General features: G+C 50.7%; 1 protein-coding gene across 1 annotated transcript in view; it reads left to right on the top strand.

The window, feature by feature from the left end:
* Positions 1 to 3247: 3247 nt before the first annotated feature.
* tenm4 (teneurin transmembrane protein 4) overlaps positions 3248 to 14271 on the top strand; it is a 69291-nt gene continuing 58267 nt past the window's right edge. The window contains exons 1-5 of the mRNA XM_028969140.1: positions 3248 to 3368; positions 5680 to 5877; positions 10802 to 11048; positions 12505 to 12603; positions 13125 to 13360. Of these exons, the coding sequence (XP_028824973.1) occupies positions 3248 to 3368; positions 5680 to 5877; positions 10802 to 11048; positions 12505 to 12603; positions 13125 to 13360 (901 nt within the window). The remainder of the gene's footprint in view (positions 3369 to 5679; positions 5878 to 10801; positions 11049 to 12504; positions 12604 to 13124; positions 13361 to 14271) is intronic.

Below are 14271 nucleotides of genomic sequence, written 5' to 3'. Positions count from 1 at the left end.
CTCGGAGGCGGCGCGCTGCAGAGAGGACACTCACGTCTCCACGTCTGCTGGAAGCTGTTGAAAGAGATCCGCCGCTCGTACTTGCCTGAGTGGGGGGTTTTCTTGGTGGGATTTGTGGACGTCAGGCGGTTGTCACGACATGGCAGCTCTTCTCAAACATCAATACGAGACTCGATTTCAGATCAGACGGAAAAACCTGGAGGCCAAATCACACCAGGCCCTGTCTTCCTGAGACGTTCCTTCAAATTTAAAAAAGGTTTGTAACGAAACTGTTCTAAATGCGGTCAGTCATACACAAGCCCCGCCCACTTTATGTTTCAAACATGGCGCCACTCGGACCAGCAGAGGATCGCAGGGCCGAGTCGCGCCTCCAAACGAATGAAAGGAGTGAAAAGCGTGCTTTGGACAGAGACTGCAGCCGTGGAGACTGGGGTCTTGTCGAGGGACAGCCGCCGTGGCCGGTGTTCTGGTTCTGTAGTCTGTTATTCGCGCCATGCAGGCGACGGCAACGCTCTTCCGCCAGATTTATATATGGCCTTCACGCGCTGCCAGTTACGCTGCAGCTGCGCATCGCGCATCAGAGCTGCACAAAGGGCCTATCTGTCACGGCCCGGGGTGTGTGCAGCGTTCCTCTCTTATTAATTCACTAATTAATGGAGCCGATTGGCTCTGTAATCGAGGTCTGGATGGGATAATTAGTGCCTCGTTTAAAGGTTACCTGCATGCTGGCGTTCTATCATACTGGTTCTCTGACTGGCAGTGAAGGAACATCGTACTTTACTGGCTGATGGTATTTTAGTGAAAATGACAAGTTCTTCCATCAGGAGAACGGTGGTGAAAGTAGCTGGATTTGGGAGGTGAAAGTAGCTGGATTTGTTAACCCTAATTAAAGTCCTGGTAATCTTTACGCTGGTGTTGGTAGTGGGCGTGGTCACGTATTGACATATTTTGGAAATTGAATAAAATTCTACAGAAAGTCAGATGGAACGTACTGATGTCTTTAATTGTCTTCATTTTAGGGCTTTTTGTCAAATAAATAGTAGCAGTATAATATATTTTGACGATTGCGGCCATTAAAAGCAGAATTGCAGCGCAGTCTCGCCTAATTATTACGATTGGGCTTCTGTTGACGACTGTCTGACTAATGGGGTGGAAGCAGGCCGGGTGTGGTGCGGAGAGTCAGGCCTCGTGGCCCTGTGGCCGTTAAACGGGATTTTTATTTCCATTCTCTCTGTAATGGCCGGCCTCGTCTATAAAGGAAAACTTTTATGGCTATTTACTGTTTGTTTTGGGCGCGCTCGTACATCACCGCGCCACTCAAAAATGATGATATTGATTCCGTCCAGCTAGATGGCTTGGTCAGGAGAAAGTTATTCCTTTTCCGATGACGGTCCATTTGTGAAGCCATTTTCTGACTTCCTCCCCGGTGCTGCGGTCGCTTGTTTGCGTGATCGAGGCTCGTCTGGAACAGTCAATTCCTCGGGCCGAGTGGATGGCGAAGGTGTGGTCGTCGTAAAACGGGGCGCCTCGCCGCAGATGGATGCTCTGATGGAACACGCTCGGCGACTGGAGCACGTCCCTGAGTGATGGAGTGTGGGGACGAGAGGAGCATGTGCAAAATGGCCATGCAGCGGCCCTTAAAACGATTATGTCTTTATGCACGCTGGGTTCCTCCCTGCGGCGCACGGGCCGATCCAGACGGCGTGTGATGAGGGATGGTGGAGGCTGCACGGTCTTTACCTGCCATGCAGGGACCGCTCTGTGTTTTTGGACGATTTGAGGACTTAATTGCGAGGGCAAAGGATCAAATCCACCTTTGCAGCATGAAGAATTTAGCACATGGTCACCAGTTATTATGAGATCAGTAAATTGGATGGTGCATTATAAGTTTACATGTATAAAAGTAGATATTGTGTGCATGATATTTATGCACATCTTTTAGGATCATTGTTTTGAGGGATATAGATCTGCACCAATCATCAGGAGTAAATCAGCGAGGCTGAATTTGGGACCGGGTCCATGAAAATGCACTTTTCACTATTGTTTGGACCGATTCTGTTAATTGTTCCTGTCGTGTACTGTGCGGTACGGTCTGTAAGAAGGTGAAGTCCCAAAGTCGTGGGCAGGGTTCCTGTTGGGTGGGTTTTGTTTAATAACCAACAGAGGGACGGACGGGGAATGGCCACCACCACTGACCTCACATCAGTTTTATACACAGTAACTGTTCAGAAGACCTACTAGAAACCTGTAGATGACACTGTTCCTGGATCACACACTTTGACCTTGTGGTAGGTAGTAGTAGGGTGGTAGTAGCCTAGTGGGTAACACACTCGCCTATGAACCAGAAGACCCGGGTTCGAATCCCACTTACTACCATTGTGTCCCTGAGCAAGACACTTAACCCTAAATTGCTCCAGGGAGACTGTCCCTGTAACTACTGGTTGTAAGTCGCTCTGGATAAGGGCGTCTGATAAATGCTGTAAAAAAAAAATGTGACCTTGTCCCATTCCATTATCATCTCTTCCAATTGCCAGTCTGTTTTCTGTTGGCTGAAACCCCGCCCCCACTTTCTTTTGATTAATACACACTGGAAAGTGGCCTGGCCTGCGGCTGTGTGAATGTTGTGGATGCACATGTATGTTATGTGCGTGCACACACGCACACACACACACACACACACACAAAATGAGCAAATTGACAGCATTGACACAATTTATTGAGTGTCTGAAGTGGCCTGGGAATACAGGGCTAGTTGAAAGCTTCATTGATTTTGCTTGTTATTTATCATGTTGGGAGCAGCAGCTTGTTGCATTAACTGTCCTCATGTCCTTCTAGACAGTTTAGATCTACATGCTAATGGTCACAAGTGCTCAATCCAGATCTATACACTGAAGACCTGAGATGTTTTCCATGGTGTAGATCTACACGTTACAGATCACTCACTGCTGATCTAGATTTCTTCGTGCGAACCAACAACATTTTTATAATGTTTGCGAGGACGTTTAAATTTCGTGAAGGTACACAGGCCGCACACTCAGACTCAGATGCCGCTGGAGTCTCCCCCTTGTTATTCTGCTCAGTGGTTTGGGTTGTTGTTCCCTGTCGATGTTCGGCCAGAACTCCGGGGAGGGCAGCTGGTGATACAGCGAGTAACCATAGCGACACTGCAGTTGGCCCTCAGTCCCTTTTCCTGCGGCTTCACTTGGTTTGGTTACCAGGGTCATTCAATTAGGCTCCGTGTGAGTCGATGGAGACCCCTGGCCCCCGCCGGTTGGAGATGGGGCTGGAGGGGGGTCTGAACTGGGGTCTGAAGGACGCGCCTCTGGAGGAGGAGTGGCCCGGACTTCTGAAACGGGACCACCAACCGTGTTGGGCCCTGGCTCGCACCCGGAGCCCGAGCTCTGAACGCACGCAGGAATGCTGGACGGGAATGAATTACCCATGCGGCGAATAATTAAGCACTGCGAGACGCCCCGGAAAAAAGCTTTGTCTGCAAGACAAATTGTGCTCGGAGCGGGAAAGTGCAACATATTTTCATTTCTCCCAATGACTTTGACTACTTTTAGAGGACTTGGGCCCTTTTTTTGTTTCCTGTGTGGATAAAAAATGATGCGGGGAAGATTTTTCATTTGCGAGCACAAAGCTGATGGGATTGTTTTTCTTCCCCCCTCTTCAGTAAATGGAAGGAATCTGAATGGAGTGGAAATGAATGAGTTTACCTTTCCGTTTCATTTCAGATCGCGTCCCCCGGGACGGCACGCTGCCGCCTGCGTGAGACAATAGGGTCAGTCTCCTGCTGGCTTCCTATTCGCCTCACAACCTGATATCAGACGATGGTGGTCGCCGCGGGCAGAGAGGCTCATAACGCTCGTAATTAACACAATCGAGTCCTGCACAAAGAACATGGCCCTCACAGACACGTCCACGTTCACAGATTCCTTTAAATGTCAGCGCAATTAGACAAAAAGATGATAGATAGTGGGGCAGTGGGGACCTTGCGGGTAAAGAAGCGGACTTGTAACTGGAAGGTGGTGGGATCGAGGTGCCACTGAGCAAAGCACCGTCCCCACACGCTGCTCCCCGGGCGTCTGTCATGGTGCCCAATGCTCACCAAGGGTGATGGTTGAATACAGAGGACACGTTTCACTGTGTCGCTGTGCGCTGTGCAGCACAATGACAATCGTTTCGCTTTCAGTTCATAGAAATCATCGACTCTGCTGTTTATCAGAATCTCGATATTTGATATTCATAATATCTTTTGAAATGAATATGTGAAAGTGACGTGATTGTCATTGTGAGACACTGCAGCACAGCACACGGTGACGCGGTGAAACGTGTCCTCTGTATTTAACCGTCACCCTTGGTGAGCAGTGGGCACCATGACAGGCGCCCGGGGAGCAGCGTGTGGGGACGGGACCTTCATCAAGGGGACCTCATTGGCACCTTGGCGGCTCAGGATCGAACCCACCACCTTCCGGTTACAGGCCACCACTGCCCCAAATATGCCTGCAATATGATTATCAAAAAAAGTTATTACTGTTTTAAAGTCACGAATGTCATGATAAATACTGTATATGAAAATAATGTGAATAATGCCTGAAAATAAAATGTATTTCAGATGTACAAGAACCACGTCTGTGGATAGTCAAGGTTTTTCTTGTTGAATGTGATTTTGATAAATATCTTCTATCCCAGGCGTCCTTGTATTATCAGTGCTGATGGCCGTGCAGTTTTATTGCTTTATAAATAGAATTTTTCCATGTGTTTGTGTGCGTAATATTAACGCGGGGACGCGCGTTTACTCTGCCCTGTGGAGTCGCGTTTCACGCCGTGCTGATTAATGGGGTGCACTCGGTAATTACATGTACGCCATGAGCCGGTGACAGTGGGGTGCGTTGGGCTTGTTTTGCCGCAGTTACTGTTAATTTTGTTAATTGCCTCTTAATTGCCACCGAATCAGCACAGAATGTGCTTCAGAAATGGACCTTCTGCCGATCTCCTTGGGTTGGGGGCTGCTGGTGCTTCACGTTGTGTGCCGATGCCGCCGCGGAGGCTGCGGCATTAATAAAACTTTATTAGCAGCAGTGCAGAGGATGCGCCTTCCTGTGATCACCGTGGCAGGAGAAATAAATGGATCCAACATGGACGCCATGATATCATTCACCCGAAAATCCCTGTGCAGTAGAGAGGTGTGCCTATTCGGTTTGTAGCCCCGCCCACATGCAGCAGGGGAACCAGACCTGTGAAGACGGCGTTTATCTTTATTTATTGCAGTGTGAGTGTGTCTGTGTGTCTACATTTCAGAACTTTGAAAAGTTTGCCTCAAGTTGCCATCGGCCTCAACACAATAACTAGTTTCTGGCTTTTTGAACCCGTTTCAGAGCTGAACTCGAACCCACACAGGTGATGGTTTGTGCTCTAAACCATTTTTGGTGTCTTAATTACAGGTGGTTTGCCTTTTCAGTGCATTTCTGTGCTCAGTTTTTAACGTTGCTTTGCCAGCAAAGTTCTTCTGTCTTTCTGAGCTAAATTGGTAGAAAATAAAGGGAATAAACGATTATGAAACAAAGGAGCTGGGGAACAACGTGAGGAGATGAAAGACAGAAGACTTTGTTCCTGCCATCCAGGGGGCGAGTCTCAGCTGCTGAGTGCTTTTTATTTCTCTCCCCCCATTCGCAGGTCCGCCTCAGCATTGCTCCTCCGTCTCCTCCTCCCCCGTCGAGTCCCTCTACCCGCCCCCTTCTCTTTCAGCCAATGGCAGCCCGGGAAGGTTGCTAGGCAACTGTGTGGCTGAGCCAGCCCGGGACTCGGGCTCCGAAGATGAATTTGGCCCCGGTTCTTTCTTAGTTAAAGCTCCAGCCGCTGCGCTCGCTGACGGTGAGTTGGTCTTCAAACTTCTGCTGGCGGCTCGAGACCATGTGACCTGCTCTCTGATCTCTGCTCGTTGTTTAGTGCAGGCAGGATGGAGATGTGACGGGTTGAGTTATGGGGTTTTTGGACGCCCCGGGCCTGTGTGCTCAGGGAAGCAGCGTGATGGAGATGTGGGAGACGGATTTTATGGAGATGATGTCCTTGGTGGATGGAGGGGTGCTTCAAGTTGTGGAAAGTCCACAGCAGCTTATTCCGCACATTATTCCGACATAAGCGACATTAATTTTCATTCATCGTCATCCTGGAATCGTTCTCCAGAACCGACGAACATTAGAAACGCAGCCGCGAGGAAGCCATCAAATATTTAAAGCGTGATAATCCATTTTTCTTCAGGGCTGCGGCATCTGAGGTCCATAGTAACTCCACGTTTTTATCACCCTTGTCATCCTGTTCATAAAATGGCAGGTTGTGGACCTGGGCTGCTTTTTTGGTTTATCCCCCTTTTTCGTGGCATTTTGCTCTGTGGATGTTGCTCTCTGTATCTGAGGAGCGTGTAATTACTCTTGTTTTAATGTAAAATTCTCATGAATGTTCCTCATTAACTCATCCCCAGCTGAGTTCGTTGAGTTAACGTGAGTTGGGGAACGCTGGAGTGTTGGAATGCAGGTAATGTGGAGATGGTGTGGTGAGTTAGGGCGGGAAGGAGAAGTCCTGGATGGGCGTCTTCCACCCGGCCGCACCCCAGCAGGCCATCGTGACTAATGAACAATGCACAATGGCTGCGTTATTTTCTCCTTTTTTAAAACCCAGAGGCTCAGAGTGCAGAGAACAAAAAGTAAAATAAAAAAGAAGGACTTTAAATAATACATGAAGCTTTTCAAGTTAACCACCCACCGGCTGGAATTACATCAAACTCCAAAGTGCTCCGAATCTCTTTAGCAGCCGGGACCGCCTGCTGCCAGGAGCCGCCATTCCAGCGCGAAGCTCCTGCAGTTCCCGGCACGGCGGCCCTGGTGACACCTAAGCGTGAAGGTTTTGGTCCTGGGCTGGCGGTGACGGATGCCGGGTTGCTCTGCGCTGGTTTTTCAGCGCTGATTGTCTGTATTAATAAAGTACCGGCTGGGGTCTGGTGCCGGGGGCGAAGTTTTATTGCAGTGTGGTTTCTTTTTTTATTCTCTCTCTCTCTCTCTCTCTCTCTCTCTCTATCAGTGCTGCACCGTCACAAAGGAATAAAGGTTGTCGCATCTGAAATTGCATGTAAATAACAGACAACTTATGCAAATGCACCTTTCTGAAAGGCTCCGGCTTCGTCACTTCCATTGTTGGGCCACCGTGTTTGCCGCGCTGCTGTCAGCACAAGGGCCCAATTAGAAGGAGAAAGGCACTTAAACCACCCAATGGGCCATTGATGCCGGTCCGAGGCCATTTCCCAGCAGCCCGTGTTTTCATGCTCAGACTCAGCGGGACTCGGGCCCATAATGCACCTTGCCCGTTTGTTTTGTGGCCTCTGCTCCTGGCGCGTTCCGTGTTCCAGACGTCCCCCCGATCCGCAGTGTGTAAGCTTCGAACGCGGAGAGGTTAAAGAGCCCGTCCCGGCGCGCCTTGATGAATGTGCACCATTGTGCCGACGGTGTTGATTCTGCGCTGGGGACGGTAAATGCAGACTGTGCGTCTTGCGCTCTTGTCCCGGTTCTTCCCGTTAATCCCGTGCGGAGTGAAGCCAATCGGATGGTCTCGCAGGATCCCCGCTGGGCGCCTGCCCCGCCCCGACACCTCCGCGGCCTCTTTTAATTCGCAGCAGCATGGGACAGAAAGGAGGGGAAATAAAGGACCGGGGACGCTGATGCGTTTGCATTTGAAATGAGGGTTTAATCCCTACAACTGGGTGGTAGTAGCCTAGCGGCTAACACACTCGACCCAGGTTCAAACCCCACTTACTACCATCGTGTCCCTGAGCAGGACACTTAACCCTGAGTGTGTCCAGGGGGGGACTGTCCCTGTAACTACTGACTGTAAGGGTGGTAGGGTACTGTAAATAGAGTGTTAGTAGCCTAGCGGGTAACACACTCGACCCAGGTTCAAACCCCACTTACTACCATCGTGTCCCTGAACAGGACACTTAACCCTGAGTTAGAGAGAGTGAAGTGATTGTCACATGTGATACAGCACAGCACACGGTGCACACAGTGAAATTTGTCCTCTGCTTAACCCATCACCCTGAGTGAGAAGTGGGGACCATGACAGGCGCCCGGGGAGCAGTGTGTGGGGACGGTGCTTTGCTCAGTGGCACCTCAGTGGCACCTTGGCGGATCGGGATTCGAACCAGCAACCTTCTGATTACGGGGCCGCTTCCTTAACCGCTAGGCCACCACTGCCCCCTTGAGTGTCTCCAGGGGGGAACTGTCCCTGTAACTACTGACTGTAAGTCGTTCTGGATAACGGTGTCTGGTAAATGCTGTAAATGTACAACGTCACGGCTCCTGGACCGGCGCATGCCACACCCGTCCAGCAATGCAGGCTTTTATTAACAGTCGGGCGGGGTCTCTGACGCGGAACGTATTTATTTGTCGCCGGTTCATACTCATGCATGTGCAGTTTATGTTGGGGTCTGGGCTTCCCGAAAAACCGTAACTAGCTCCGTAAAAGGCGTGTGCAGCATGTGGGGACCTTAGGGGACGCGTAGTACGTGCTCGACAAATTTCAATAACGACCGCAACGTTCACCACGGAAAGGTCAGGAACCGTGTGGTTTGCAAATGCAACAGAATAAAGACTAAAGGGCGCTTTTCTCTCTCTCTCTCCGCCACGTTATTCACTCCGGGATGTTTGCATCTCTGCCGTGATTCATTACTTTTTCATTTTCGCGGTCGTTTTGACCCGATGTGCCGTAAAATAGCGTGAATAGGATTGGTACGGGTCAGGGGACAGACACGACCCCGCAGGTAATGATGTGGCTGCGGTGGCGAGAAGCCCTGCGTCCTCACCGTATCCAGCCTCTGCACATTCGCACATTATGGATATCGATCATCGGTGTCTTTCCTTCTTTGTTCTCTGCGCTCGTCGTTCAATTATTCATGCGGCCTGTGCGAATCCGTCCATCGGCGGAGGGGACGGGACTGTCCTTGGAGACGGGCTGTTTGACGCCTGCGAGTGTCGAGTTGCGGAAGACTTTGTCGGTAATGGCTGGGGGAGATGTGGTGGAGGTCAGGAAGTAACATTTAGAATCAGCTCTCAATTACTCATTAGTACCAGCTCCACGTATACTAATTACATTCGTAAATTGATCTTTAGTCAATTCCATTACAAATGATCTGTACAAATCTGCACATTTCTTTTAATGGATAAGTGAATTGAGTCAGAAACTGACATCAGTTCATTCAAATGTTCGTTACTCTAATTTGGGGAAATAAAACATTTTCTTGAAAGATGATTTTGGCAGATTTATTAACAGATGACGTTGTAATATTTCTGCGTTATACGAGGCGGTGGGCAGGTTATCGGCACGATTAAAATCCGTGAATGTGGTCTGGGGACGTTTCTGATGAAGACTCCGTCTCATCTCCGTCTCAGCCGAGCGTCTCTCCCCTTCAGGACGGCGGTGAATCACCGCGGGTGAATCACTTCTTCTGCGGCGCGGCGCCTCCAAAATAAAGCTGCATCCGTCCTGAGAACATGGAACACCGCTCAGCATTGAATGGGTTCCTTGGCTGCTGGAGGCCTCAGGAACAGACCTTGGTTCCACCACGGTTCTGCAGACCTTGTTGACCAGTGAAAGGGAGCTCGCGAGGACACCGGGGCTTCATCCCGGCTTCAGCAGGGTTCTGAGTAATCACCAGGACACGTCTTTGTGAAGAGCCGTCTGTCAGCATCGATGACAAATGATGCCGCACTGCGGCCCGAAATGAAAGGGAATGAAAAAGAAGCATCTGGAATTGTGTCAGGAGCCACGTCCTGTAATGACTGGCGGCGCGGCGCGGCGTGCCAGAGAACGCGGCCCGTCTCCAATCTGTACGTGCAAATTAGCATCCCTCGCTCCTCTCTCCGCCGAACTGTTGCCGCGAGAGCGGAGAAGGGAAGGAAGGTTAACTGTTGCTGAAGGATCCGCGGTGACGCCGTCATTTCTTCCCTCTCGGCGTCCCTGGTCCCTGGGTTCATCTGAAGCCCCTCCCCTCACCTTTCCCCCGAGTGTTGCGGGAGAGCCGCTTCGAACCGGCCGCCACGTCTGCTTTATGGAGGCCTGACCTTGTGGGGCGCCGCTGATGGAGGCCGGCTGATAAATATGGGCGGAGGAGAGTGGCCTGATGGGAGTTGCCATGCGGTGGCGATTTACTGCGGCGGCCGTAAAGCGGAGCGGCGATTCGCCGGCGCGTGCAGAGGCGGTGGGTCACTGATTGATTAATGGCTGGGCAGATATGGAAATGAATTGCTACAAGGAGTCCAAGGACACCGGCCCTTTATCTTCCACCGGGGTGGATGTTTCATATCCTGCGTCCGAGGCCTGGAACTGGATCTGGAGCCGGGTGTAATGACCGGCTGTCACCGGCGCAGGTGCCTAATATACCTGTCAGATGTGACACGTCCTGCGAGGGGAGGGAGGCGATAAGGACGTGTGAGGCGGTAAACCTGCTTCCTTAATAACGATTAAGGCTGGTAGTAGCCTAGCGGGTAACAGGTTCAAATCCCACCAGGGGGGGACTGTCCCTGTAACTACTGTCGCTCTGGATAAGGGCGTCTGGTAAATGCCGTAAATGTAAATGATTAAAATTTCAGGACGTTTAGTACGAGTCTCTATAAAAACACAGTAATGACCTTCTGGTCCAATTTAGGAGAAAAGCCACGATGCCGAATTTATTAAATATACTGTATGATGATGACCTTAATATTTCAGCCTCAGTCAACTAGTCATGTGGTTTATTTCTCTCCTGTTGCAGAAGGAACGTTCCAGAACCAGTCCCGCCTGCGGACGCCACCTCTCCCCATATCCCACTCCCACTCGCCCAGCCAGCACCATGCCACCTCCATCAACTCCCTGAACCGGACCGGCTACACGCCCCGCAGCAACCCCAGCCCCGCCCCCCACGACGGCTCCAACCCGCCGGAGGGTTCCGCCAGCGGGCAGGACTCGGGCGGCGCCCCGGACAACTGGCTCCTCAACAGCAACATTCCCCTGGAGACCAGGTGAGTCCCGGCTAATTAAACGTTCCGGCCGGTTCCTGCATCGCTGAGCCCTGCTCCACTTTCAAATGTCACAGTGTCATTTAGCCTGACACCTGTTCCAACACGCGGGCCCGCTGAGGCTCCGCCCCACCACGCCCCGCTCCCCCAAACCAGAGCACCATGCAGAAGTCACCAATCTGAACCATTCTAATCAGGGCTGGATGCGGCACAGCACTCGTGTGGGGGTGCGGGCGGGTTCAGGTTTTTATAGAGAACAAGTCTACATGGTTAAAAATAATATACAAATAATCAACAAATTATTATAAAAAATGGTAAAGAGCAGCTACTTGACTGTAATAGTTTCCTGTTAATTAGTAATAAATACATTATTTGCATTTACTAATGTTGATTTTTATAGTTGAACACTAATATAGTAATATAGTTGTAGCGGTGGCCTGGCGGTTAAGGAAGCGGCCCCGTAATCAGAAGGTTGCGGGTTCGAACCCCGAGCCGCCACTGAGGTCCCGTCCCCACACACTGCTCCCCGGGCGCCAGTCATGGTGCCCCCTGTCACCAAGGTGTCTCACAATGACAATCACGTCACTTTCACTTAAAAAAAGAGAGCGGTCTCTATACGGTAGAAATTGAAGCTTGTTTAATTGTGAAATGGCGTCTTGTTGGGGTTCATTATTCCGGAGTGATGGCATGTTGGACGTGTCGCTGTATTCTCGCTGCCGCAGTCCAGGCCCTGACAGGTTCACTTCGGTGTGACGGTCCACTCAACAGGAAAATGAACGTTAATTCCAGTTTGTGGATGGATGCGCGGCGCCATAATGACTGATTAAGCGTAGATTCCCCCCAAGTTAATCCCATGCAGGTATTCCCAGCGGAGGCGGAGAACAGATGGCGGCGTGAGATGGATGTGCAACAGGAGAGCGCGGCGGATTTGTATTTATCAGCCATATCAACGCGCCCTTAAAAAAACATCCATTATTTCAATTCCACGACAAAAACGGGAACTATTAGCAATTTCCACAAGGGCGCCAAAACAGGGCCCGTCATTCTGACCTGCTTAATGGTCTTATAATGGCCCTTTCCTCAGCCATCTGAGAGGGGGGGAATGGTGCAGCCCACCTTGCTCCAGCTATGAATGCACCATTCTGCATCTTCGGAAGGTTTTGAGATGATTGATTACGCCCATTGCATGCTCCTTTTGCATCATTGCATATCTGGGATGACCTCATCATGCCCACAAATTTGGTGTTTAGATGTTTAGATTAGAGATCTGGACCAGAACTGGGGATGTGTGTCATTGTGCGTCTCTTTGAGCCTGTATTGATGTTTTTGGGTGCTTGTTTATTTGTTTGTTTGTGGGCGTGGGGTTATTTACTGTGTCTCTGTGACCCCCCCACCCCACCCCGACCCCCCTGCATGCACGACTCAACCGCTTCATGTCCATCTCTCCACCTGTGTGTAGAAACATAGCAAAGCAGACATTCCTAGAGACATTGCAGGACAACCTGATCGAGATGGACATTCTGGCAACCACTCGCCGCGACGGCGCTTACAACGACGGGTACGTGCCGCGCCCTCGCACCCGCTGCCTCGGGATCTGCTTTGCCATGCTGCATTTGTCATCTCTGTCGTGGGTTCTCCCATCCTCGTTCCATCTCACCAGCGGCACACAAAAACGTGCTCCACCACCCCCGACACACGTTTCTTATTGTTCCACCCGGCCAATCGAAACGTACGCCGGGGTAGCAGAACCGACAGCCGTCACCGTAATTTTCACCCCCATTACATGCTGCCATCCAGGAAAGATAATTCCCATTCCCCCAGATCAAAGATTAAAAAGAAAGGACCAATGGCCACGCCCTCCCCAGCCCATCGCCGGCATGCGGCGACGCCCTGTCCCTCCAGGAGCTCTGCGCCGGCGTGCATTAGCAGGGATGTGCTGTGGTCACTCGTGCTGTAAATTAAATTTGATATCGATTGGCCGCTGCGACCAGGCCTGCTGAGACGGCGTTACCACGGAGATGTTTTATAAATGAGGTGAAAAGTCAAAATTTGTAAACGCCTTCATCCTTCCCCCCTCAGACACTTCCTGTTCAAGCCGGGCGGGACGTCGCCGATGTACTGCACCACGTCTCCGGGTTACCCTCTGACCTCCAGCACGGTGTACTCGCCGCCGCCCCGGCCCCTGCCGCGCACCACCTTCTCCCGGCCCGCCTTCAGCCTGAAGAAGCCCTACAAGCACTGCAACTGGAAATGCGCGGCCGTCAGCGCCATCCTGGTCTCCGTCACGCTGGTGTTCCTGCTGGCGTACTTCATCGGTGAGTCCAATCACAGCCGGCGGCATCGCCGCGGTAACCTGGCCCGCCTCCATCAGTCTTTTTTATCCATCACTCCATCATCCAGGGACAGGCGGCAGCTCACACCGTCAGAAGAGCTGGGCGGGGCCGGGCGGGGCACGCTGTTGCCTTGTCGTTTAATGCACGATGTTCAATAACGCCACACGTATTGATGCCTAATAAGTACGAGTGTTCTTTCCGTACGCCACTTTCCAGCGAATTCTATTACGTACGTTTGTATGTAACATGCTGCTGTTTAGCATATAAATGGTGACATCATTAAATAAAATTTCGCTTGGGGACGAGGAACAAAATCGGATTTTATGGAGCCGGAAAATGGAAGTGAAAGATGGTTCCAGCACAGTCTGCATTGGGAAGCTGAATAATTAATTTTTTTTTTACATTTTGGTCCATATCTTCTGGGTCTTTTTTTTTTTATTATTATTTAAATTTCATAATGTGCAGACAAAAGTATGGCGAAGTTTGCAAAAACAGATTTAAGTTGTGGAATCCGCAGTGCCTGACCTCGCCGGGGGACGTTGGCGGCCACCAGGCTGACGGGACTTAATCACCTCCTGTAATTAACTCCCCCAAAAAAGAAATCGGACCATCTCCCCGTGCGCCGCACGTAAATACGCCAAAAGAGCGGCGTCCCGCTCAATCAGGAACGGGGCGCCGCCATTTTAATTAAAATCTGATGAGGAAATATATTTAATTTAGAGTGAAATTAATTATTTAGGGCCGTAATGAGCAGCTCTAGCTGTGTCGTGTAATGAACCCAGTTGGACCCCGTTGGACAGATGTTTGGACTTGGGGTTTTGGGGGGTTTTTACTGTTTGGGGGTGTTGCGGGGGACATTTTCTTTGTGGTGTTGCTCACTTCCTGTGCGCTGG

The sequence above is a fragment of the Denticeps clupeoides genome, unplaced genomic scaffold, assembly GCF_900700375.1.
Source record: "Denticeps clupeoides unplaced genomic scaffold, fDenClu1.1, whole genome shotgun sequence".
NCBI classification, from domain to species: Eukaryota; Metazoa; Chordata; class Actinopteri; order Clupeiformes; family Denticipitidae; genus Denticeps; species Denticeps clupeoides.
The sequence above is the reverse complement of the archived record's forward strand: the minus strand, read 5'-3'. Positions and strand labels throughout refer to the sequence as shown.